Genomic DNA, 27,259 nt, shown 5'->3' with positions numbered 1-27,259 from the left:
CAACTTGAACTGTGGAGCAGATTGAATGCAGAGGCAGGTTGAGAGGAAGCAGTTAACACCAGCAGTGTAAACAAGCAGACAGCACTGCCAGGCCCTGCTTCCCTGGAGGAAGAATTAAGGCAAGGATTTGTCTCTGAAGGGAATTTGAACTGATGAGACTAGTCTAGCAATCCCATCCCTGGCAAGCGAACTTGAGGAGGGCACCAAGTGTCCTTCTCTGACCTGGTTTGTAATGAGCCATGTCAGAAACATGTGGAACATGATAAACCAGCCAGAAAGATGCCGCAGTGGTTTTTTTAGCATTGCTTCTGCATTTTGTGCATTTCCTGAACATACAAGGCAGCAGATATCAAATTATTTTTTCTTCTGACTTTGTTTCATAAAACTTTATTGGAGTTGCAGCCATTGCTTTTTTTTTTTTTTCCAAGTCTCAACTGTGAAAAAAATTGTTGGCTGAAATGCTATAATCTAAGTAATTTATTGTTGCAATTTTTAAACTCCAGGCAAAAGAACACTTAAATGCTTGCTCTACAGTTGGCCACACATCACTGTCATGGTGAGATTATACACTTAGTTAAATCTGGTCATGTGTAAGATTTCAGCCAAGACCTAGAGATATAAGTGGCTCCACTTAAAAGAAATGGATTCTCTCCCATGAGAACACAGACTGGTTGACACTGATGGTGATGGGTTGTTTTAGCTTTCCCTGACAATTCAGCAAACAGTGAAATGAGTCTCCTCATTATCAATCCAGTTCCCAGTCAGGCTGTTGCATCACGGAACTCCTTGTGCCACCCTTCACCATTTCAGAGCAAGGACCTTTCCTCATAACAAAAAAGGACAGTGCACTTTGTGGGAGCATGGAAATGTTCTCACACCCCTCCGTGAGCTGCTGCTATGTAGAATGGAAGGAGTTTTGCCCATTCCCTCCATACAGACTGAAAGCTGAAGGGTTTTGAGTCAAATAATCTAGATTTTGTACTCCAACTACATTACCTGTCTTGAAAGAGGATACTGCTTCTCCCTACAGCCCTTGCCTTTCTACACAGATGTGCATCTGCAGAGAACCTGAACTTACAGAACACAATTTGTTTGAGGAAGAGAAAAGGTCTGCATGGCTCTTCAAATTTGTCTGTCTAACTTCAATCGTGCCACTCATACTGGCAGCACTGCCTAAATATTAATATTAATGCCACACTGACTGGATTACTGGAATAACCTCAAAGCAAATGCAAACTGAAAGGACATCATCTCTTTCTAATTTGGAGAATACAGAATGAATTCAAGATGCCATTGTCTTGGTAGTAGCTGAGTTTACCCAGCTCAAATAAATTAAAAAAATGAAATTCACAATTATTTCTTTAACAAACTATCATATTCTATACCGGCTTTTGAGTTTTGTTCTCTGGAAGGACAGAAAAGCAGTGGATCTTGACTAAAAAAAACTATTCCATGGATTGTCAGAATGGGCCTTCTAATGGCTAAGAGAACAGCTAAACTTTGTGCTCCATAGAGTAAATCAGGAAAAAGATTACTTCTTCTTTAGGACTACTGTACCACAAGACAGAAGTCAAGGGGCTCTAACAAATAAATCAGAGGATGTATGCCACGAGGTAGGAAAAATTCAGACACAATTGTTTACTATTCCTTTAAGAACAAAATCAACTCACATGAAAATCCCTTAATGAAGAGGATTTAGGGCTGATGAGAGTTTTTATTGCAGCTTCCTTCTGATGGACCTAGTATAAGCACACAGACATTTCTGACCTCATTAACCTGATTGAGTGCAACGTGATCAACATAGCTTAAGGATTATTTGTAATATCAAATTCTTGTTCTGCACAAGGATCTTCTTTTGTAGGAGGCCACGCATTGGCATTGCCCTCCATTTATGATTTATATTCCTTGACCTTAGGCTATGAGATTGCAAGGGGGAACCTTTGTTGTGTCCGCATCTTTTCTGACTAATACTGGCTGGAAGATCAGGTTAAGAAAACAGAATTAGATGAATCAAGAATGGAGAAGCAAAACCTATGGCAAGAAATCAAAAATTTGAGACACTGTCTCGAGAATGAAGATGATCTCTTGATTGGTGATAAAACAATGTGAGGCTGTGCCAGCTTACAGCAAAATCAATCCTCTAACAGTGGCTACCTTTTTGAGCTTTGTACATTTACAGCATTCTCCAGACTTTCTTGCTCTTAGAAAACTCAAGAGGGGACAGGGTAGAGATTTTGAGGTGCAGCTGATTGATTTTTGAAAATCAGAATGATAAATATGCCCTTGATAGCAGATATGCAGATAACCATGAATGTCCTATTCAGCATTCAACTCCAGTGTCAGCTCCTGATTGTAAGGGAAACTCAGGATCTGGGATGCACTTCTGCAAAGGGTTAAGCTATAGAGGTGCTGAACACCCTCAACTTCCACCCAAATCAGTGGAAGTGGAAAGATTTCTAGGGTGTCCCTTAGCAGACTCAATCACCATTAGATTTTCTTCTGCAGTTGTGCATGTGCTACTTTTTTGACAACTGCAAACTGATGTTTAGGGAAACACCTGGAAGGCTTCAGAGCACTCTGTTGCAGCAAAAAAAAGAACAGTTCTTGATATCAGATAGAGATTTAATTGGATGAGAAATAACTTTACAGTGAACATCATGGGAAGCTCTTTTCAAAGCTTGCATCTTAATTAAAAGAAAACACTTCTTTTTCATTATACTCCCTTCATGTCTTTTACATGAGTATAATGAAAAACTGAAAATTCACACAGTAGCTCTGGGAAATGAAAAACAGTAATATTTATGCCTTTCTGCAAAAGGCAGAAGTCAAACATCTATGTGTATAGAAGGAATCTGCTTCATAAGGTTTAGAAATACAAACCTTGTGAACTCAAAAAAAGGAACAAATAACACAATTGAAAAGGTGGAATGTCTCTTCCTACAGCTCATGACCCTAGGAGTTTAGTAATACTTTGATCCATTTATAATCTAATATTTAAAACATTTATGCATTAATGGTTGTGACAGCTAAACTCTTATGTTTTACATATACTTATTAAAATTGCATGTATTGAACATCCATCTCCAGGGATTCTCAGAGAATTTTACAGATACAAATTTACTAATCTTCCTCCCATTCCACAAAGTACTTGAATACCTGTATCCCATTAACAAAGGAAAAAAAAAAAAAGAAAACAGGACATAAAACAGACTCCTCCTATTTCTACTGAATTCACTGGCAATCCAGAACAGTATGAGGCCACAGTTACTTGCTAAAAATTATACTGAACAATTGTGCTAGGGATGTGACCAAATAGTTGCATTCCAACTCTATATTTTGATCAAAGTGACATCTTCTCCTTTTTTACAGAAATAAAATTCCTCCCTGAATCACATAAAATTATTATCCAATATATACAGCCACCACCAATCTGTCTCTTAATTTAGGGTCCATTTTTCCTTAGGGAACTATAAATCCAAATATATTTATGGAAAAATAATTCAGGGAATGTAAGATGAAATACCAGTTCTTTTTAACAAATTTATCCCACTCTGGAATGATTTGAATCAATACATACAGTAGACTAATAAGGATAAATTATGGATACTAAACTGTTCTTCAAGAATTATTGTTCTAAACAGCAGGGCAATACATATGTTAAGCAAGATCTGATGACTGACACTTTAATGTGAGAAGAAACATCCAATCAAATATCAAATATTAAAAATTAGGCAGGAGATAGTGATTACAGTATACTCTTCCCTGTGTTCGAGGGTTTTAACCACCAATATTTCAAGGAGAATTTGACATTCAGAAGAGAAAAAAGAGGGAAATCCCATTTTCCAGTTTTATGCATATATGAAATGGTGCTGCTAAACTGACTTAATTGTGGAATAAAACTGCTACCTCTGGGGAAAATGCAGATCACCTAAACATAGTTCTATTGGCACAACACATCTATTCTGACTTTGCTGGTACAAAATATCTTTATTTAAGTAAATCTTCAGTATCTTTGATTTTTACAAAGTTAAGGAAGGTTAATTCCTTAGTGCTTGTTGAACCCAAAAGAACATATAAGTGCCACTCCCAAAAGACCTCACTAGTGTTATGTCACCCAAATCAGATCTTTAACACTTAACAAGACTTGCCTTGGGAGAAATAAGGACAAACAAATCCAGTGCCACCACTGAGCCTATTCTAGACAGAAATGTGTCATAAATTAATCATACAAGCAAACTCCTGTACCTCAGCTGGACAGAATATGGTTTTTTCTTAAAAGGATGCCACAACCCCTATGGGACTTCCAGGCTATTAATGTCTCTACTCACAAATGATGTTCAGCATTCTAAGGGGATATGGAAAATGCCAAAGCAAGTCCCCTCAAGAGATGCAAGGTCAGAAATGAAAATATTTGCAAAACAATAAACCCACAGGAAACTAAACCTTTTTCCAAGCTGTCAAGCAGAGAAACGAAAAACAATACAGCTCTGTGAAAGCAAATGGCCCTATGCTGAGAGGAGAGCACCCAACAGCTGTTCTTTTGCCTAAAGAACCCAGTGCTGTGTGAGTGCCAATTAAGACATGGGGAGGACAGTTTCACAAGGACTTTTAACCATTCTTTGAGATCCCTGACATTAGCAGGCTCTGAAGAACTATTCCATCCAGTTCACTGTCTTGGTCTTAGTTTAATTGACCACATGGGAGGAATATGTGTGTGCCTGTACTTCATCAGCTGATCAGGACCCTGAGAAAGCACTCCACCTTTGTGTGGTCCACAGGGTACTGGGAAGAAGAAGAGAAGGTTCATATAATGGTTTCCACAAAAAAAATTAGGATTAGGGGAACTGGACAGAAGAGATTTGGTCTTTGCCCTGTGAAAGTAAGAGAAATGCTGGGCTCCTGAACAAAATAAAATGAGCCATTTGCTTATGGTTCCATTGATCAGGGGAATGTAGACAATGGGGTGGAAAGGCCTGGGCTATTTTGTTGTGACTTCATTGCTCAGACAAGAAATTATGGGCACCTCTGATCTCACCAAGCAGGGCTGTTTGCAGCTTTGTAAGTAGCTGACAATATAAGAGAATTAAAAGAAAAAAAGGAATGGAGCTTACCAAATAGAAAATGCTGTGGACAGGTAGGAAAGGTCCCACTACCTTTGCTGTGGTACTGCCAGGTGTAGCTCTGTGCAAAGCCTGGCAGCTGATTCTGTCATTTCTGGGGGTTTTTGTCTCCCCATGTTCCATCAACATGCAGCAGAACTATCTTCTAGGCATGTACCACAAGCTCTGTTTTTTGGCTCCTGCAAGCAAAAAGGAGCAAGAGTATTTTACATGCTGCAAGTATCGAAATTAGTGAGTTCACTAGGAAGAAAGAAAAAGAAAAACAGAGAGAAAGAGGCAATCCCTATGGAAACAAAGCTTTAACTCCACTAACACTAGTGGAGTGAGTCAGACAGACACTGTGACCACTTATAAAGCAGGGCCAAAGAATCCCAAAGGCAAGTGCCTCTGACACAATGAAAAGCTCAAGTAGAGGAGAAAACAGCTCTCAAATTGGATTTTGCACATCTAAGCCTGGGAATAGTGCAACCAGTTCTCTAGTTCACTGGCAAAGACTGTGGTGCAGCCCTTCATTATCAACCTCTTCCAAAAGTATCAGAAACAAGCACACCCTGAGAGATAGAGAAGGGTAGAATGGTGCATGAGCTAAAATACATGTTCTACTGCCAAAATATGACAGTCACTGTTATAAACACCAAATTAGAACTGTAATGCTCAAAACTGAACTGTTGCTGCTCTAGAAAATTATGAAAAAACAAAAATGCTGTGACAAAAGAGTAACAACCTGAACATTGTTTTGGGATATTTGCTGCGTATGCAGAGTCCTATATCTGTTCTGGGATGTGTATGTTCTCTCTTTCAGGTGATTTATCGTGCCTTAAGTCCAGCTAACAAGATTGAGGACCCCTATAGTCCTGAGGCTCAAGATCTCCTGAAACTCACCAACCTCCGCCTCCTTTTGTTAAAAAGACAGGAATGTCCGTGCCATGGTTCAGGATTGGTAGAGAAACCTCAGAGGTTTGCCCACTATGCTATTTATGACCTAATCGTCCGGGGAAGCTGCTTTTGCAATGGGCACGCAGAGGAATGTGAGCTGGTCAACAGGACGGGAGTCGTGGAGAACATGGTGAGTTCTAGACAGTCCCCAACCACCTAGACTTGCTATTTGCTTCTGCTGTCTCAGCCTGACTGTATATTTTGTGTATGACCCTGTCCCAGCTTCCCTAAGCCTATCTAAGGAAAGGGCATCACTGTCAATCCACATTAGCGAAACCTACACCACTCTAGGAAAATATTTCCTATAATCCTTTCTGCAGTTCCATGTATATTAATTTCATTGCTAAAAACTTTGGACTCAAGATACCTATAAGTTGGAAAGGGCCTTTGTAATTGGAAGAGAGATCCAATCCCAAATATAGTGAATGAAATCTCCTACCTATATGACTACACAGAACTGAATGAATATCTTTAGTACAAAATCTGCCCTGGCCAGAATTTCAGTGTCAGATTTCAAATCTCAGATTTTCTAAGTTTGTGAGACATGAGAAGTTCTGTCATACTTAGGGTATCAGCCTTCACTCATAGGTTTTCAACCTTCTGTGTTCTTGTTACTTTTACTACATAGACAGCAGTGTTCAGGATGTGAAAATAACTTCCATGCCCTCACTCTTTTATCCCTGCATCTTTAAATCAGGTAGAATATTTTTTTAAAGTAAATTTATTCTATAGTACTGTGACTAGCCCTATGAGTTTATTCTTTTATATGCATTTGACCCTGGATGTAATAACAGTCACAGGAAGATTAAGATAATCAAATATCCAGGTTCATCTAAACACATACATCACAGACAGAATTCTATCCACTTTAAACTAGACAATGGCTCCACTGGTTCCAGAAGGCTGTCTGTCTCTGTGTTGGGTTTTGAAAACCCAAATAACTCTTAGAACTTTAGTCCCTGGTGCACTCTGACATAATAGACTCAAGAAAAACATCCTAAGATAATTTATGTCCCTTTAGATATACAGTACACTTGATATTTTGGAGTATTTTACTTTGGAATGTGTATTCTTTGTCTTCCTTTCAACTTTTCTAGGTTCAGAGGTAGATATTGTAAGATAATTAGAACTGTATGACCTTCACAATATTTTCAAAATCATTCTGAATCTCTTCCATCTGTGGGATAATTTCAAGATTCAGCTACGCTAGGTGATACTATCAGGTTCAGATAATGTAGACTCACTTAAATCATAACTGTGTTGAGAAAAGCTGTTTAAAGAGTGCATCCTCCCTACTGCAAACTGTTAAATATACACATAGTGAAATCAAATAGATGAATAACATGCTAAATGGATACAGCTGGTAGAAAAATAAACATTCTGCCCCTCCGAAAAGAAAAACACAATATTGTGTATATCACTGGCATAAGCACTGTAAACTATGACTGGATATTTTTTCCCACTGGTCACAAGGGAATAGAATCTTCTTGTGCCATCAATGACTTCAGAGGGCAGAAGGTGAAATAGTTTTGAAGAACTGCACTTCATGAGTGACTCATGTCCCAGGAGACAAGAGGGTGGATGTAGCACATGATTCGCACAGCCTTTGCCTAAGCAAGTCTTTGCCTAAGCAGGGATTCAAACACAGTAAAAAGTAAGAAAAGTTTTCCAGAGTTTTAACTGCCTCTAGAATCCTAGATGAGGCCTGGAAAAGACCATAAGTGAACTGTTTTGAGTCCTCACATAAGGGTATGATCAAGCACACCTAAACCATTCAGTAGTGGATGGTTGTTGAACTAGATTTTTAAAATTTCTGATGAAGAGGATTCAAACCCTCAGCAGTTTCTCCAGTCTTGACATTCTGAAAGCTCTTCTTTAGTGCCTGCCTAAATAATCTCTGCTGCAAATCAAGGTGATTCCTTCTCGTCCCCTCTCCCTCAATGTCATGGAGAGCAGTTGTTCCTCATTCTGCAGATATGATTGGAAAGCTCTCACCAGGTCCTTCCTTAGGTTCTACTTTTTGTACTAACCAGAAAAGTGTGAAACCTTAGGTGGTCAAAATTTAATATTCTACACACAGCTCATAAAAGCCTGGAATAAAGATGATCATGGTATTGTGCTCCTCTTTTCCATGCTTTAGTCATGACACTCTAGCTCTTTCTCAAATACACAATGAAGAGCCAGGTTCCTGAATCCTTTTACACTTTATCTAATATTTACCAATGATGATATTGTAATGTTGAAGGGAGACTTCACATAGGTACAGATCTCAGGGTTTGGTTTACACAGGCAGCATGAGGGAGTTTATATGTGTAACTTTACATCTTACAATACAGTAATCTCCTTGCCCACATGCAGGAGTAAAAGGCCTTTGTTGTTGAGGGGTGAACACCAACAACATAGTTTCTATCAGCCAAACAACATTGCAAAAAAATCATTGCCATTTTGCAATTTCTTGGCAGAGGGAAGGTGCTCTACCTTCAGTCACATGGTGACTGAAACAGGGTGTGGAAAAGAGCTATTAGAAACAAACACTGCACATCCAGAAATAATTTGATTTAATCTACTGGCCACATCTAATATTTAACGTACTCATGGGCCAAGAAAGTCTCAAGACACACAGTTTTTAATGTAGCTGGTGTGGGTGATGTCACAGAATGAAGGCAGAGCAGCTTCATGTTTCCTAGGCTGCTGTCAAGTAATTAAATAAAATGCTGGAAACATACAGACCTCCACAGCAAGGCTTAAGTAATATGAGTTTCAGCCTCTTAAGAGTTCAGAGTCCTCCTATGATGCATTTGTCTTCAGTAGTTCACAAAACCAAAAGCAATTTCATGTAGAAAACAACTGTAATTGTTTGCCATGGGATAGGCCCAAAATCTGAGATCATTCTGCACTTCGGTCTTGAAAAAGACATGACTGTGCTGACTTGTACGTCTGCTCTTCTTACTTGTGACAGAAATTCTGTTCCAGTTGTAATACTTCTAACACTGCTAGACCATAGGCTAAATAATGCAAAAAACTAAAGCTAATTTCTTGACATTTTTGAACCAACCCTTTTCAACACGATTTTTGGGGGAACTGGATGATCTATGATTACGAGATGATCTGCCAGTGATCAGTTTATCTGTGAGTCTGTCAGTTCAGCTGTGACAACCCAGTCAGTGTCTGGCTTCTCTGCTGAGGCTGCCAGTAAGAAATGCAGCTCTAAGAGAAGAAATGTCACAGATGCCCCAGTGTCATAGCAACAAATGAATACAAGAAAACTGAAGATGGTAAAACCAACATCCAAACGGTGCATCATTCCTCATAGCTTGAAATCCTGCATAGTTTCATGCATATTTTCTCTGGTCATAAGTTTGTGAAAATACAGTGAGATTCAAAGTAGACCCATAGGATCCAATGAAAATGTTCTCTGACTTCTTTTTTTGGCAGCAAAGCAGTAATAACTACTCTATCAATGTGGCTTTTTTAAAAAAAAAAACAAAACAAGCCATGCACCCACTTCTACACAATTTATCTAGATCACATTTTCCTTCTGAAATACTGAAAATATCATGTCAGACAGGAGGAAAACTGTGAGAAATGAAGATGGGAGCCGTAAATAATAGGCAAGAAACTTCTAGACAAACATAACTTGAATTTGGGGTTTGTTGCTATTGACAGTGATGTTTTCCTGGTTTCTATTTACCTTTCCTCAGACCAAAAAAAAGACAGTGATGTCATTCTACCTACCTAGTTTCTTCTGGTAGTTAAGAACACAATTCTCCTTTATGAATGTCTCAGCCTGCGTTATTCAAACTCTTTCAAGTAGCTTCTCTGTCAGTAAGGGAAATTATTGAGATTGCATTTTGCCACAGAAAACTACAGAGCAGCATTTACTTTTAAATGGAGGGCACCAATATGCTAGGACCTGGCCACCTGAATACATCTACTCTTCTACAGTTGGATGCAAAGGAACATAATCCTGTTCCACGTATTGCTGTTGTAGGATGTACAGAGTTATGTGTTACTCTACAGTAAATTATTTCTTTATCAAGTTCCAACAAAGATAGTAAGAGCTGTCAGGTTTAGGATCTGCTTTGATGACACATTTTAGCTGAGCCCAGAGATGCTCCCAGAACAAAGTTTACAAAGCAAAAAGTGCACATGGACAGAACAGAGAATCTAGACCTAAGTCCTTTTTGTTTACCAAACATGTCACAATTCTCTGCCTAGTCCATGAGAAGTAAGTATGGACAGAGGAAAGTGAATGTGGATTAAAATGTTTTTGTATAAAGAATTAGTTGTTTTTTTACTTGTTAATTATTGGTACCTCCACTGCCAGGAAATTCTTACGAGTGGCCTCGGATGTTTCTTTTGCCTCTTTATCCTGTTTACAGAGACAAACTAGACTCCCTGGTTCTAAGTAGGATTCCTTGTTTGGCATAATGGAAGTTACATAAGGTAAAACTTGTTTTTCTGCATCAATTTTCTAGGTGACTTGGCACTTGTAACCCTTGCAAATATTATCTATCTCCTCTTCAGATATCTTGTGCAGTCACATTATCTGATCCAAGCTGTGCCAGTCTGTATGATGTCCAGCACTCAGAGATGCAGGAGGTGCTCTCTGTTGTAGTTGGCAGCTTAGAGTATGTTTTATTTGAGAAGAAGTTACCTGTGTGCATCAACTATGGGAGTAGGTTCAGGAATGTAAAAAAAAAAAAAAAAAAAAGAGGTTCCAAGAGCTTCTAGATCACATCAGAATAAAATCTAAAAACAGATCCCTGCACTGATTGTTTCCAAAAATTAAAACTGAATATGGACTTCAAGCTATACCCATAATGATCTGGAAACATAGAAAATCATATAAATTATGCTAGCAAAAGGTAGTAATGAATTACATGAACTACATGGAAAGAAAGTGGTGTTGCTGCCACCTTTGCCACTCACAGTGGGCCAAAGCTTTTCACAAGAATCCTTGTGGGTACATGCAGGTGGGTGAGAAAGTTTCTGGTATTTGTGTTTAGAGATGACAAAGAAGCTGACATGGGAGCATCAAGGAAAGTTTCTCTTGAATTGCAGTGGATAGTGTTGGTGAGCTTTTAGTTCCCAGGGGCAAATGTGCTTCAAAACTGTGACTTTAAATGACTTCTTGAACAATTACTTAGATAAAAGTTAGAAAAGGATATTCAGACTTTTCTTGTCACTGGTCACCCCAGAAGATCCTATTTTAACACATTCTCACAAAAGTCACCAGAACTCTTAACTGAAGGATACCTACATAAGTCTAAAAAGGAGCTTTCCTATACATCCCATGCTTCTCCTGTTGTTTCAGGAAGACTGGCACTTTAAAGTACTGAACCCATTCTTGCCTATTCAGGAACAGTGTTTAAACACAAGCCTAAAAGCTTTTCTGAATCAGGGCTCAGTGTAGATCCACCCATGCAGATATTAATCTTGTACAAAATCATCTCTTATTTTGTGGAATGGAGTACTAAATAATTTTCTATCTGACATCAGTAGCCTTTAAACACAACTTTTCTTAAAAGTACTGGCTACGGGTGAGCTATTTAAACATATATTAATTTTATTGCTTAATTGCTGTAATTAATAGCAGTGTTTGTTGTTTTAATCACTTAAATTATGTTCTCTGCCAGTTTCATCTCTGTGAAAGAACCATAATAATCCCACTAGTAGAAACATTTGATTAGAAACACTTCTAAATATATCTTAAGCACTGATAAAATATGTCTTATAGTTCTTTCAAGGATTGCTTTTCACATTAGAGCTACAAGAATCTGTGTGTGTGTGTGAGGCTAAGAGAGGCAAAGAGTTGTTTCATCTCACAGCTATCAGCCACCATTTGGTACCAATATCTCTCTGGTGTCCCATAGTCCAGCATATTTCTGAGGGTCTTTCATTTAAGATCCGTGCAATATATGTTTTATCTCTCTTAGTTGAATTTGACAAAGCTACCAACACGAGGATGTTTTGTGATGTGATGTGATAATCATAGGACCTGCTGTGTTTGGCCTCATATATTCAGTCATTGTGTTTTTAAGCTCTGCTGCTACTGAATAGACTGTTGTGTTGTTTCTGTCCTCAGCTTACCTATGTGTTAGTAGAACAAAAATTTTCAGTCTTTTACCAAAGCTTTTCAAGGCCTTTCAGGCAGTTCATTCATCCCCAATGAATATTCCACTAATTTAAGCAAATCTTTCTAGAACTGTAGCTTGTGGGTGCACAGAATTTGCATTTTAATACTTTAGCAGCAGGTGCACTATGGAGAAATTTTGCACAGGATTATTTAAAAATTTCATCTTATTCGGTGCAAAAAAAGTTATGAAATCCTACGTATATTTCCTTGCCTTGGTTCACTCACTGTGCTAGAAGGGCCCCAGGGATTAGTTTTGCATCATTTAGGCATTTAGAATCCTTTCCTTACTGTGCACAACTTTTCTGCTAAATCATGGACTTTGTCACCATTTTTCTCCCTTCCCAAATTCCTTATAAGTTTGGCTGATCCTGTGCCTTTTCAGCCCTGCCCTTCCCCCACTCTGCAAGCTGCAGCCATTTGCAGAGAAGTTGCAGGAATCTATTTGTGTCTTGGCTTCATCTGTTCCATTACTCAACATAATTTCTCTTGAATGGGAGCTGTGCATGCTGCCAAGTACACTCAATATAGAGGTAAAAATTCAGAGATGAACTCACAGGCCCACTTTGGGATGGGGTTTTTAATCACACACCTCTGGAGCCACTGTGGTTTAACCAGTAGAAACCCAGATGAGGTGAGACAGTTGCTGGAGTTAGCCAGATTTATCACAAAATAAATGGCAGAATTATTTGGCCTGTTGAATGAACAGGTCATGTCCGAACTTCTCTGAACTGCCCACAGTTTGCTAATCCATATGCCTGACCTGTAAATCCACAAATTCTTGTCCATATATCAGAATCTAAATCTAATCTTCTCCCATTTTTCCTCTCCTGAAACTACTTCTGGGTCTTTCTACAGTAAAGGTTGGCAGTCAGGCCAGACTGCCCAGTAGCATCAGGAACAAAGCCTTGAACAAGACCAAACTCAGTTGTGCCATGCCCCTTCAGGAGATTTGAACGGTGGTATTTACTCATTATGCTGTGATTCAGGCATTCACCTGCTAAAATACTGAGTCTCGCTCCCCCTTCTGTTTCCTCTGTTTTTAAGACACTCACCAGGAGCTGGTGACCTGCTGTAACTCGGATGCTGCATTTAAGCCTCACAGCTGTTATTTGTGTGCAGTTTGGTACAGATTAATAATGGAGTTTTTGACATTGCAGGAAAAATAAGAGGACAGCTTACTCAAAAAAAAAAATCAATAAAAATCAAGCTAGAATTCAGAAAGAAAACAGGAAGAAAGCAGAGTGAAATATGGACTGAGGCACAACCAGCTGTGTATAAAGCCTGAGGGAGGTGAATTCAGACAGAGGATGGAGTTGTTTTGAAACTGTCACAGGTTGAGTTATATCCCCTCACAGGAAGCATGATTTTTATACCTCCTCTGGTCTGTTTATCCTGCTCGTTTGTTACTGTTCAAAAAGGTCTTAGTGGTGCCAGTCTGAATATTCAGCTGAACACTATCACTGATTTTCCTCCACCATTGTCTCTTCAGTGAATTCGGAACCAGGGGCAGCTCATTCACTTATTCACTGCTGTGGAGTTCAAAACCTGTATGGGCTGAGGTGGCATTGCCACAAGGGTCCCAGATCTTCTCATTTTACTACAAGCAGGTACTACAATCCTCTGATGTCATTGCAAACTGCTGTATCCAAAATTTCTCTGGCGACATTACAGAGAGAATACAGAGTCCAAAGACAAACATTTTCTCTGAATCAGCAACAGTTGCTCTGACCTGGAATACTTCCAAATTTAACCTGCAATGATTAGGAAAAAAAAAAACCACCAAAATACTGAGAATGGCCCAGGAGAAAGAGGACAACTGGATTTACTGAAAGGATAATGGGTAAAGAAACTAAGTGGGCAGAGAGAAAGCAAGAGGCTTCAGATATTATATAAAGCCGTTTAGAAATATGTTATTTGTATATATACCTTATTAAAGGTGTTATACAAAGAGTTTAGAAAAATTTAAAAATTGCAGGACAAACGGGTGGAAAACTTTCACTTACTTTCTCAGCTGTGGATCAGAATTCAGGTGAAGCAACTCTGTGCAGCCAAAGGTGAATAAAAATCATGTAATTTCTTGGACCTATTGTGTGAAAGCAGGATGTGGTCCTACTCTATTTGCTGTAAATCAACCAGAAGTTACAGAGCTTCATGGAAGAACTACTGGATGAAATTCATGGCTTAGTATAGGAGGTTCAAAATGATCATCCTGGCATTAAAATCCATGAAACTATAACCTCTTCTGTGTCCTGATTCAAAGCTGCTCAGGTGGTAGATGTAAAAATCAAAGTCTTTGGCAGCAACACCAGAGTTGTAACAGCACGACTGTACTGTGAGGCAGATGAGGGAATTAATCAAGATTAAAAATACTAGTGCCAAGGGAAAAAACATGGTTTAGTTTTTTTTTAAACATGGTTTGGTTTCACACACCGATTTACACATGACTCAGAGTGTGATGCAGATACAGAAAAAAGTAGTAAGGAAAGCAGAAATGTCTCAAATTGAGACTGCCCCCAAAAACTTTGCATCATGAAACCATAGCCTAAAAACTAAGCTGCTATATCAAAACAGAAAAGCAGAGCTTTAACATGGCCATTAAAGCCAATATGATGGTGATTGAGTATAACAAAACATCTGTGTTCCTTTCCTGGACTAATAATATCCTCTAACTGCAAGTATATCAGCTTCTAAACTTCTACCCTTTGCCAAAATTGATTAGAAAACTGGAAGTAGGAGTCTTCATCTTTCAAAGCTGACAGGCTGCATTAGTGACATAAGGAACCCTGGCTGAACACGCTCAGAGTGCAGGACTGTGGGAATGCAAACTTTAACAGGTGATGCACATGGTACTTCAGACTGGTGTTTTGAAATAAGGAGGTTTATATGATCACACAGCCTGTCTGCCTGCCACTGCATCTTTTTCTCTGATCCGTTCCCCCAATAGCTTAAAAACAGTCTAAAAAACTGTTGTCAGAGCAACTGAACTCTCAATACAATGATGTTTCAATGAATGGGAAAGAGCATTGGAAACAACTAGAGTTACCAGAGTAATGAGGAGAAGCAGATAAGGGAGGTGTCATAAAAATTCTATAATATCTCTGAAATGCTCAATTATTGTAGCAATGAGCACTCTGGGAGAAGTCCATACAGGCCTAAATATTTAATATCTAAGGATCAGTGAAATAAAGTGAAATATGAGAGATGTGAGACAGAAATCCCCCGGATTTCAATTTTTCTCCTGCTGTACCAATATATTTATATGCATTCACATAAATCAGTGTCATAAACTACTCAGGCTTTAGCTGAAAGCTGGCTAGTTTCCTAACTGATGGCATGAATCTTGTGTAAGCCTCTGTTGCTCACAACTTGCTTTCAAGCTTCCTCCACCTGGATTTCCAGCTCCTAATCCAGAAAGCTGAAGTAGTTTTTTTCCTCAGATGCCTCCTAGCAGTCAGATATCCTAAAGCTTCCAATGACATTAATCCAGTGGCAATCCAAGTATCATTAGTATTAGTATCCTGAAGGCACTAATTGAACTTTAACAGCCCTGACCAGCCCCACCTGGGACTCTCACCCATGCTCTCTGTCCATTGGCCTGGGAGCTCTATTTAAGCTCAGCCCTGGGCTGTTAGTCTCTCTTTGGGTATGCTGTGGGTGTGCCTGTGTGTCCCTGCCTCTGGCTCCTGGATGGACCTTGGGTCAATGCTGTAGGTACCTTCCCTCGTGGTGGACGCCCCTGGCATGTGCTGTAGCTTGTCTCTCATTCTGCCCTCTGAATGCACTTTGAACCCACGTTGGGAGCTTCTTTCTGGGCTGTCTCTCACTCCTCCTGTATTGCCCTGGTCCATCCCCTTGTTGCTACTGTGGTACCAGCTCCCTGCTCTGCCCACTGTGCTTGGGATGGTGCCCCCTCAGTAAGGGCACAGCCTGTGCTGTGATAACCCTCAGCTTGTACCTTTTCAACACTTAAAGAGAAACTGGTCCTTGCTGCTTCCTGACAATCTTCTCCTTAATCATAATTTCCTCATAATTCTGACCCTGCTTTTTAGGGCATAGAAAAATATCAGTGTAGTCTCCCTGAATCCGTGCTCCTCTGGTTTTGTTAACCTGGCATGCTAATCCTTATGTTTCAGTGAGATTCAGTGCATCCTGAGGTCTTGCATTTGGTAGAGAACACAATTTTCTACTTTTTTTGGATACGCTTCTGTGAGAGAAATGCAGCCTTATTTCAGCAGTGAATAACAAGTCAGGGACATGCCTCTTCATGCTGGTGTTGAGTGTGACTCTCACATTCTCCCTTCCCTAAGCAGATATCCCATTTCCTATTTTATCTGACAGTTTCCTGTGTTTCATTCTTGTTCCTTCCTGGACTTTAGTCTCTGGCTCCCTCTCCTATCTCTTCCTCTCTAACAGAACAAATTGTTTTGTCTTGCTATTTGCAGCCACCTCACCTACCCTTATTTCACCTCAAACTTAAATGTAGCAAGTCTCTTCCACTGCTCAGTTTCTTCTGCATTGGCCAGTTTTCTGCAGTGGCCACTTACATCCACTGATCCCCTTTCTTGTGTGTTCTGTGTGAGCTGTTTTTCTCTGCTCTCTTCTCCTATCCAAATTCTTTCTGTAATTCATTCTCCCCTCATGTTGCACTCTGTTCCTTATCTGTTTCACCTGTAAATGCTGTCTATGAGATCACTGTCTAAAAGAAGTTCCATGCCAGCTCCCCTGTTTCCTTTTGCCTGCTCAGTGGCTCTCCTGTCTGCTGGCTGCTTGGCTTTTCAACCCTTTTAAGTCAGTCTTCTTTCCACTTGCATTTGGTAAATGGTTCCATAGGATGGATCACAGGCAGGAAGCTTCCTCTATGCCTCTGTCCTACTCACAACATGCCACAAACTACAGTTCACAACAAGCTAGTGGGCAATGAGCAAACTAACTCATCTACTTTCCAAAGAACAACCAGACTTTTCCTTTCTCACGGAATTTTCCTGTTTATTTTCTGAATAACTGTTCATGAGTGTTCACATCATCTGTGCAGTGCACTGTAAGTGCGGGGTCCTGTAGAATAATGAATATTTCATCATGTCATTCAAGGCTATAACAAAATTGCACAGTTTAATTATGCCATTTCCCAGCTGTACAATCTCAGCACTTTTCATGTATTTTTTTTTAAAGTGGTGAATGTACAGTTTTTGTGTATGTTTCTAGAAAAAACTGAATGGCCCAACTTACAGATTTTGCATTGAAATACACTTCAAGAAGCACTTTCCTAAGAAGTGAATGGATCCAAGATTTTGTTCTGACCCATTTTGGAATGAACTGCAAAGTCCAGATGGAGTCTGAAGTTTGGGGATATTAAAATCTATGATTCTGGGTCAGGCTCACTTTCTTTTCTCAATCCTGGCCCTTTCCTCTGTTCTCTGGCTTCTGAAAAGCAGTCCCTGGGTCCACAGGGGAGAACGTTAAGCCTGAAATGCCAAACCCAAACAAGGGCAAGCACAACACTGTTGCTTATTAGTATTTTTGCCTTTGTCTCTGTAATTTGTCACACTATTTAGTGCTTTGAAAGTGGATGACTTTCCTGTGCAAAGGTCTGGAGAGGCAACGTGTCGTTTCATGCTGTATCCCCCTGAGGTTTGCTGGTGCTGAGCTCTGACAGACAAACGCACACCCTGAAGTCTGTGCTCAGTGTTCCGTGAGGAGGCAGCAAACCTGCCAGCTGGCCATGGAGGGGCGATGGCATCAGCTGCAGCCTATCCCTCTGCTTGCTACATCACATTTCTGCTCTGGGAGGATTAGAAACCAGGGGAGCGGAGAGCAAATTGCTGCAGGCACCGTGAGTTTGGGGGCAGGGGAGCACATTCACGCAACTGCTTTTTTTGAACACTTCTCTCTTGATCCCAAACTACCTGCTCTGTCAGATACTGCAAAGGGAGAGTCTGACTTGCAGGAAAGACTGTGGAAAACTGTAACTCAGATTACTTGTGAGATTAAAGGATTAGAGTCAATTCTCACCCCAGTCAAAATGAAAATCAGCCTGTTTTTTGTGTAATGTGCAGTGGGGCAGAGTTGTGCTGGTGCTTACAGAGCTCAGCATCCTCAACAGCCCGTGGAGGTCTAGTCCCTGGTTTCTGTGCATTTCCTGCTCTAGTACAAGTGTCTCCTTGCATGTGAGATACACACCACTAATTAGTAGCTTCTCTTGTGATGTGTAGAACATGATGTATGGTACCACCTTTCCCTTTCTCCCACTCCCTATACTGGGTATTTCCTCAACTTATCTGGGAAATCCTTCCTCTGAAGCATTGCAAACAGATATTGGAATCCTGTTTCTTTATCCAAAAAACTCAACCCAACAAACCCAAACAACAACATAAAAACACTCCTGTAAGACCCTTCTTGAATGTTGCTCAATACTACAGAGTCTTGTGCATCAAATCACATTGTATAGTGGAACTGGCTGTTATATTCCTGGTGTGTGAAATGACCACAGAACCAGTTTCAATAGTAACTTTCTGTTTGAAGCCTGGAGTAGCTCAGTTTCCAAGATCAGGTTTCTGGTGTGAATACCCAATTCCAAAATCTGACATATAATGGAGTATTTCCGTGATTAAAATGAAATTAAAAAAGATAATGTTACATGTTTAAGCTCCAGGCTCTGTGGGTTTCCTAAGAGAGCCAGGCAGCTGTGTGAGAGTTGTGCAGGAGAAGTCCCACCTCCTCATGAAGCTGTTGGGGACTCTGCCGTGTTCTTGCTCGTAGCTATTTAACTGTATTCTCTTTTCCCTGACAGGTCCATGGGAAGTGTGTGTGCAGGCACAACACAGCAGGAGACCACTGTGAGAAATGTGCTCCCCTGTACAATGATCAGCCTTGGAAGCCAGGAGATGGAAAAACAGGGGCCTCAAATGAATGCAGAAGTAAGTGGAAGGGAGGTTACTGATCCAGGCTTTCAGGATGAGCACTCACCATGCCAGCAGGCAAAGCTTCCTAACAAAGACTTCTGTGGATTTACACTAATGGTGCAATTACATAAACTGGGGATAAATTGCTGGTCATTGATGGAGAGCTTCAGTATGCACATTGTGTTTCTGCAGCTGACCCACTGGGGCTATTGGGAAGTGGAATTTACAAGCCAGAAATTTAGTTTTCATGCAGCTGTGGCCCCTCACATTTGAGGTTCTAGCAGGGTTTAAGATATCGTCAGATTGGTTTGGAAAATGACACCATTTGACCAGTATTGCTGTGTCTGTTATACAAACTTGAAGGATATTCTCCTGTCCCCACCAGAGTGTCGCTGTCACAACCACGCCGAGAGCTGCCACTTTGACCTGAGTGTTTGGTTGGCATCAGGAAAGCGCAGTGGGGGAGTCTGTGACAACTGCAAGCACAACACAGAGGGACATCGGTGCCAAAGGTGCAAACCAGGGTATTACCGAGACAGGGGGAAACCCATGTCCTCTGCAGAGGTCTGCAAACGTAAGTGACCATGTTATGTGTGGTAAAGACAAATGAATGGTGCAAGAATCGTTAAAAGAATGAAACAAATAATTTCTGTAGAATCAATAACTCCCATAGAGGTAACTCATGAGTATTACCAGCTTTTCTTTGTATTCTTTTCCTAAACTACAGATTTTTTGGTCAAAGATGATTATCCTGATTTTTTTTTTGTGTCTATTTCTCCCCCTGGTATAACACTTTTTTTTTTTTTGTGATAATAATGCATTGCCTTCTGGGGAAAGGTACATTCTTGTGTTTGGGTTTAAATTAATACGGTTCCCCTTTTCTTGATGCATATTTTATTTACCTGGTTTTTTTTTCTGAACCTCTCAAGACTGCGTGTGCCTATGTGCAAGTTATTGCTAAATTCCATTGGACTGTGTAACATCAGTACACACAAATATATACAACAGGAGATGCAGGAAGCATAGAACCATTAACTTGTTAAAAAATACATGAGAGCTCAGTTAGACTTATCTCTGGATTCCACAGCTGTATTACGGTGTGATCTGCCCAAATTAATTGCATCATTAACACTTCAGCAGAATGTGTTAGGAAGTGACTGGCACAGAGGCATTAGTGGTTGCACACAGAGGGTGTACAACCTCTGGATCAAGGTAGTTTGCACCCAGCCAGTCTGGAAAACAGCCCAAATCTCCCTTACTTAGTGTAAACATTTCCTGAATATCCTGCCAGGCTTCACACATCTGATTCCATCTGGCATCTATTTGGGAGGTTGCTACTTCCAATAACATACATAATTTCTTTTTCCCCTTTGGATAGTTTTCCTTCCCCATCAGACATCAGTTGCTAGCAGAGAGAACTTCATCCTCTGTCATCTAACCTCATGCCCACTGACATCATGAGCTTTTAAAGCTTTCCTCACCCTTTTAATGTTCTTCAACATGATTCCTCTTTACCACTCAGGTTACAAACACTCCTTTGCCTCGGACGGTGTGGCTTGTGATATTGGTTAAACTTTCTGTGCCCAACATATCCAATGCTTCTGCTCTTTTGCATTCTTCCTGCTGGAACTTGGTGACAGCCCAGACTGCTTCCACACAACCCTTTCTTTTCACTTTCACAATGCTCACCACAGAACACTGAACGGCACACAGGGCTGAGGGTGAGCTTATCTGACTCACCCTGTATCCTTCAGTGTTCTATAGTGGCCCCTTTCTAGTCCAGTTTCTGCTCTGAACAGATTTGTTGCAGGGAAATATTGTAATGAGAACAAATTGTTGTGCCAGAAGATTAGCTTTCAATCTCCTAGTACCTGAAAGAATCTGTGTATGAACTCTTGTATCGAGCAGCAGGGTGATGGTGCAGTAACCAGCATCATGTGTAATACTAGATAACTGTTAAAGTCAAGGAGCACTGGAGAGCAGCGAAGAGGGAAAAACTTTGTTTGAAAATACAGCCTATCTGTGTGGAAACCCTAGAACAGTTTGCCTGGATGAAATCAGACCTTGACTCTACCTCTGCCTCTTTTGTCTGCTCTGGTTACAGGGCTCTCAGTACCTCCTGCCAATACTCTGCATAGCAAAAGAAAAACTGTTCAGAAATTTGCCTTGTTGAAAGAGCTTTATTCCTGTCATGCCAGTCAAGTACAATAATGTTCTTTTCACCTGGGAACATGCTGCTGCCAGCAGAAGGCCCCAAAGTACAATTGTCTCCACTCTGACTTGCATGTTCATGCCTAGATAGCTGCCATCCTGCTTTAGTCACCTGAAAGTTATATGCCTTTTCTAGGCTCACTGTACTGTCAGTGGAGAAACAGGGGGACCTCTGGGGAATTATTTATTGCAGTCTAAGGTAGATGTCGGAGATAAATGAACTGAATTGCCCTCTAAAGCATATCTATTTCCTCGACTTAAGAGCTACTCTGGATCACTAGCCTGTGCTAGAGTTTCTGTTGCTTGAGATGCATCTAAATAGTTTTGATTCAGCATTATTGCAGAGCTAAGCACAACCCTATCTGTGCATGATTCACGTCAATAGAACCTTTCTCAGGTGTGGAGAGGCATGCTTGCCATATCAAGATATAAGGAAAGGGCATTGCAGTTTACTCCAGAGACTGTCAGTGTGTGAATGATGCTTGTGACTCTGTGGGAATAGAAGGTACCCTAGATATAACTACAGTTAAGAGAAACCTGGGAGAGAGGTGGTTAATCTGTGCCTTTTCCCTTTTATTTAAGGTGACAAAGAGAATTCCCACAATAAGACTCAACAAACTACTTTAATAGGGTATTATTTTGTATGATGGAAGTCCTGACCCCCAAACACTTCCCCATGTGCATTGCAGGCAGTGTGTCAGTGTGAACTTCATGTTATGCTGTACTTCTACAGAGAATTTTCAGGGAATGTTTCACTACTTTTTAGTTATTATGTGGCAGCAAAACCAGAAACACCAATGGAGACAGGCAGAGCTGTTTTGGTTAGAACAAGTTCAGTGTGACAGAGGGAAGGTTTTTAGGATTTAAATGTACCAATTCCAAGGCATCATCCCACTTTGAGAAAATCATGCAAACAGACTCAGACTAACAACACCAAATGGAAAACCCACCCACTGAGCAAGTGTTGAAAAGCAGTAATAAACTGCAAACAGCAGACTGAATGGATGGTTTTAGTGAGAGCAACCTGGTGCTCAGCTTCCAATTTTGAACTCGGAGGAAAAAAAAAAACCTCAATGGGAGATCAAACTTGACCCTTGTGTACAGTAGATACTGAGCTGGGAAAGGAAATCTGATGAAAAAGCTGAATGAAATGCTGTGCTAATCCCTTTGAGAAAGCACGCTTGAAGAGTGCTCTGCCATCCAGAGCAAAGTCTAGGTTCAGCTGTGACATCCCCCTCAGGCTCCCAGAAAGTTAACAGGACACTGCCCAGGCCCAGAAAGAGTCTTTAAGCATTAGTCATAATAATGAATAGCATTCTCTCTTAATCTGCTAGGGAAAAAAAAAAAAGTTGTATAACAATTGGATCTCCTGGCACTATCTAAACCACCCTTAGCTGACCTTCCAATTCGAGACTGCAAAGACATTCCCTTGGAAAAAAAAAAATCTGTTGAAATTTGATATGTAAGTGTGAATCTGCTATTCCTTTTTGTCTGTAGAGGTGGCCTGCCTCTGATCCCTTTGCTTCTCCTGTTCCTAGCAGCTGAGATGAATGAGAGCTGGGTCATGTGCAGAGCCTTGTTTTGACACTGCTTAGATCTACATTAAAAAAAAAAAAAAAGAAAAAGGCATGAAAAGAGCCCCAGAGCAAGGCACACACCTGCCTATTATTGGGGGTGACAACACAGGATTAAGCAGTTTGGATATAGACTTGTATGGAAGCTTTGACTCAGAAGCCTAATCGTTTCCTAACCAATGGTTAGCAAAGCTGCTGTATCCTTGCCTCTTTCCTGTGGCTTATTCTGAGGCTTAAGGGATCCTTCTGAAATGGCACCATCTTTTGTACTCGCCCTTTGCTTAGCTTAAAAATAATGCAGGCATGTAGACCCATTTAAAAGGGTCTCCAGGAAAACAAGCTTTTTTACTTGGAGAACAAGGGGTGAAAATTAAAATGTGCACAGATGCACATGCACGCACACATGGTCTGAAAGGCTCTGCTTCTCATCCTTTACTTCTGAGCAGAGGGAGTGAACTTTTAATTCTAATATCACAAAGGCCCCATCACATCTTGGTTCAGTCTGTCTTAATCAGCCCTGACCACACACAGAGCTGTCTATCTTATTTCCTTCATTTAAGAAAACATTGGCAGAATCAATCCCCACACCTGACTTGCTTTAAAAATTGCCTAAAAATGCTCTGAAGATACACATGTATATATATATATCAGATTCAAAAGGCTTTGCCTTTTTTTTGTTTTTAATTTTGCCTGTTTTTTTAATCAAATAGCCAGTGTCTGCTCATATCTTATGCCTTATTATTATTAGGCAAAGTTTAAGGCAAGATACCTCAAAGGCCATTGAATTACTTAAGCACCTGCTGTTTTGCTGTAAGTTGGGACCATATTGTTACAACCAATATTATATTTTACATCTGTGTCTAATTAAATGGAGAAGACAGCTGTGCTGAGGGCAGACAGATTTATTGAGGACTTGAGTGGAGGCTGCTGTATGAATTATTCATTTTTCATTATTTCTTGTCTCCTCCCTTTTACAGTACTTTTTGACAAAACAAACTTAGTATGGGAGTGAGACTAAAAAACAAGAGGATATGCTTTGTGACCAATACCCAATTCTAAAGCACAATGATAAAATTTTTCACTATGCTACTGTCAAGGGGAGAACCCAAATAAACCAGCCAACTCTGAGCCAGAGCTGTCTGCACACCGTCCCTAACATAATTGATGATGCCTTTGACAAACAAGGCCATTGTCACGTCGGCTGGTGTTTTGTTAGACGGAGAGGCGGATGGAGAGAAAACTAGGGTTTGCTAAGAGAAAAGAAGAAAAAATCAGCAGGAAAAGCGTTGTCAAATATTGAAAAATGTAAAAGGATGAGGTTTTGGCAACTTGCTTTTATGTTTCTTTAATTGTGAGGTTTATTTGTAAATCCATGGTACTGTTAAGCAGATAAAACCCAGTCATCCACAGCTGCCCTTTCAGCATGTGACATGTGGGCTCTTATTTTAGGAGTTACCTTAGATGCACAACTGGGATTTTGGCCGTAATACTCTGGAAGCCAGACAATGTACCCACCCAAGCTGAAATGCTAAATAAACACAGACTGAGTAAAGCGTTTGCAAGCCACTTGTATAACTCATCTGAAAGTGTTGTACATGTATTGATTCAGCTTTCTGATCCACCAGAAGTTGTCCCAGTTTCTAACTGGAGAATATGCCCCACAGTTCATCTGGGAACATTAGGTTTTCTGAACTGTAGCCTCAAAATAAAAAAAGGCCCTTTTTTCCAACCTCCTCATCAGCTTTCACCAATGCTGTCAGTCACTGTGTTGTAATATTTTCCCTCAGGGATAGGATGGGAGACAGTTTCATCTTCCTGAATCAGGATCCAGTCTCAGTTGGGGATAGGTAGTCTAATGATGTAAATGATTTACCCATCTGTTATGTGACTCTAACTGATGAAACCTGAAAACTGGAAATAAGATGGGAATAAAGACCCAGAAGTTTAAGAAATATAAGATGATTTAGGTGAAAACTCCACAGGTAGATGCTACATATAGAGATATTATAGCAAAAACAAACCTGAATTCAAGCCAACCCAGATGTTGGCAATCTCTTAATCCTTGTGACTCAGACCTATCTGCAGTAAAGGAAGGGTATGTTTCCCCTCCTTATCCACAAATCTATGACATTTGTTTTTTTCAGTGACTGACAAACTAAATGTCTCTTTTTCTAGGGTGATGTAGTTGGCCCTGCAAAAATCAGTGCAAAAAAAAAAATAATCAAGTTTAGGGGCAAAAAATCATAACTTGCCTTTGAAACTGTCAGTGCTAATGAGCACTTCAGTGTTACACCTGCTCTCCAGAACTGACAGCACAAGCCCTGGGTTTGCTCCCAAAGTCAAGACTGCTTTGTGGCAAACAGGCGAGCTGCTGCCATCCGCCAACCAGCTCATTGTGCTGAGCACACTGCCCACGACAGCACGCTTGCTTTCTGTCCTTAGGCTATTGTGCCAGTGTCCCCTGAAAACAACAGACCAAGATATGTCTACAGCAGTGTAATAATATTATTGAAGTTATTTGTATAAAGAACACAGGGCATGGGGGGAAAAATAACTGTGCGGTAAGCAGGTCACAAGAGAAATACAGAATTGCTCACCCTCTTTCTTGTGTAATTTTCAAAAGATATTTTCTTAAGTATCAAATATGAGGTTGCAGATCAAAGTGAATTCTGTCCCTGCTACACTTTCAACTCATTATAGTCACATACTTGTCCCTTCCCCTTGGAAAATGATGTGTGGAATCAGAGTGTTCATTTGGTCTCTTATCTGTGAGATCGTGAAGAAAAGTAGTTTGATCAGAAGCCATGAAGGGCAAACTTCAAAAGCTTTGGAGATCATGTTTGGTTCAGATAAGTATCCAAAACGCTGTCCCCTGATCCAAGCTATGTAAACAAGTTGGGTGTCCAACATTTAACTGAAAATCTCTGTTAAAGCAGGTCTTAACCACTAGACTTTTATTTCTACCCTCTTCCAGATGGATGAAGTAGTGATGCATTACCTTTTCAGTCTGTGCTACAAGCAAAAGCCAGGGCATGCTGCTTTGTTAAGAATCTGAAGATGAAGGCCTGGAGTTCAGCTCTGTTGTCATTTTAATCAAACTTGTCTGAATACCAGAAATGAGTGGGTTTGTTTATTGCTTGTATTTAACCTCTGCGGAGCTCTTGGCACTAGGCTTGATCATCTCAGCTTCTGCCTTGATTGAGAGGAGTCAACTGTGCTGGCTTTACACCACTCTCTGTGTATTGCTCCCTGATGCTGCCACATCTGGAATGTATGAATGGTGTGGAATAATGACAATTTATTGTCTGTGGAGGCAGAGTTGCCCACAGGAGTTGTAACTATCTGTTTTACTGCCAAGTTATCTTGAGTTGCCAGGCTGGTGCCAAACTGGCAACAGCGTTAGAAAGATTTGGGGGAGGTTTTCCTCATTTTTGCTCATCTTCAGCTACATGCAAAATAAGTTTAGCAAGTTTAGAGGTCTTCTCTGTTTGCTTTCCCTGTAAAAAATCTGCTCATGTATTTGTAAAAAAAAAAATAAATTCATCAGCTTCTTTACACACATACAGTACTGCAGGGTGAGATGTGTCCCTTAAAACTTGCACTGTAGGAAATTTGTGCAGAAATCTTTGGAGGCAGAAATCAAAAATATGTTTCAGGTCATCTGAACCACCTGTATAAGCTGCATCTGCCCCAGAGGAAAGGGTAGTTTTGTGATCTCTGTGTTTACAGGAAAGGTGATGTAGGCAATACCTATAATTTTTTACCTTGCCTATGTTAGCGAATCTTTTTGCAAAACACTTTAAAAGTGAATGACCTTCAAGCCCCTTTAAAAATAAACACACAAGGGAGTCTTCCTGGTACCACTTCAAAACCCTGTGTGGTCAAGGTTTGTGTAGCAGAGAAGTGACTTTCACACATAAATGCTCCCAGTTGTACTTGTTTTGCTGTGTTTAACAAGTTAAAAAGAAGCAAAAATAATATTGCAAATGTAGGCTGAGATGCAATGTTTACCTGTTCTGACTTAAAACCCCTGAGCACAAGGAAGAGGGTACAAGTTTATCAGCCTTGTGGAAATGCCACTTAACCAGCTGACCCCACGGCACAGACTGTGACTCACCTCCTGCCCTGTCTCCACAGCCTGTGCCTGCCAGCCTGTGGGTTCAGCCAACACAACGTTCAGCAGCAGCTGGAGGTGCCACCCCCGGACGGGATTCTGCTACTGCAAACCAGGCGTGGCGGGTCCCAACTGCGACAGGTGCCTCGTGGGCTACTGGGGCTTCGGAGAGAACGGCTGTCGCCCCTGTGACTGCGCCAGGGACTGCGACCAGCACACTGGGCACTGCTTCAACAGGTAAAGAAACCCTCCTTGGGGTTCTCTGG

At 40.5% G+C, this 27,259-nt stretch overlaps 1 protein-coding gene across 1 annotated transcript in view; it reads left to right on the top strand.

Moving 5' to 3' along the window:
* Positions 1-27,259, top strand: part of LOC103758974 (netrin-4) — a 45,365-nt gene that overhangs the window by 12,721 nt on the left and 5,385 nt on the right. The window contains exons 3-6 of the mRNA XM_008925284.2: positions 5,923-6,186; positions 18,983-19,109; positions 19,480-19,668; positions 27,017-27,230. Of these exons, the coding sequence (XP_008923532.1) occupies positions 5,923-6,186; positions 18,983-19,109; positions 19,480-19,668; positions 27,017-27,230 (794 nt within the window). The remainder of the gene's footprint in view (positions 1-5,922; positions 6,187-18,982; positions 19,110-19,479; positions 19,669-27,016; positions 27,231-27,259) is intronic.

The sequence above is a fragment of the Manacus vitellinus genome, unplaced genomic scaffold, assembly GCF_001715985.3.
Source record: "Manacus vitellinus isolate BGI_N305 unplaced genomic scaffold, ASM171598v3 scaffold_14_pilon, whole genome shotgun sequence".
Lineage (NCBI taxonomy): Eukaryota > Metazoa > Chordata > Aves > Passeriformes > Pipridae > Manacus > Manacus vitellinus.
Note: the sequence above shows the minus strand (reverse complement) of the source record. Positions and strands in the feature narration are given on the sequence as shown.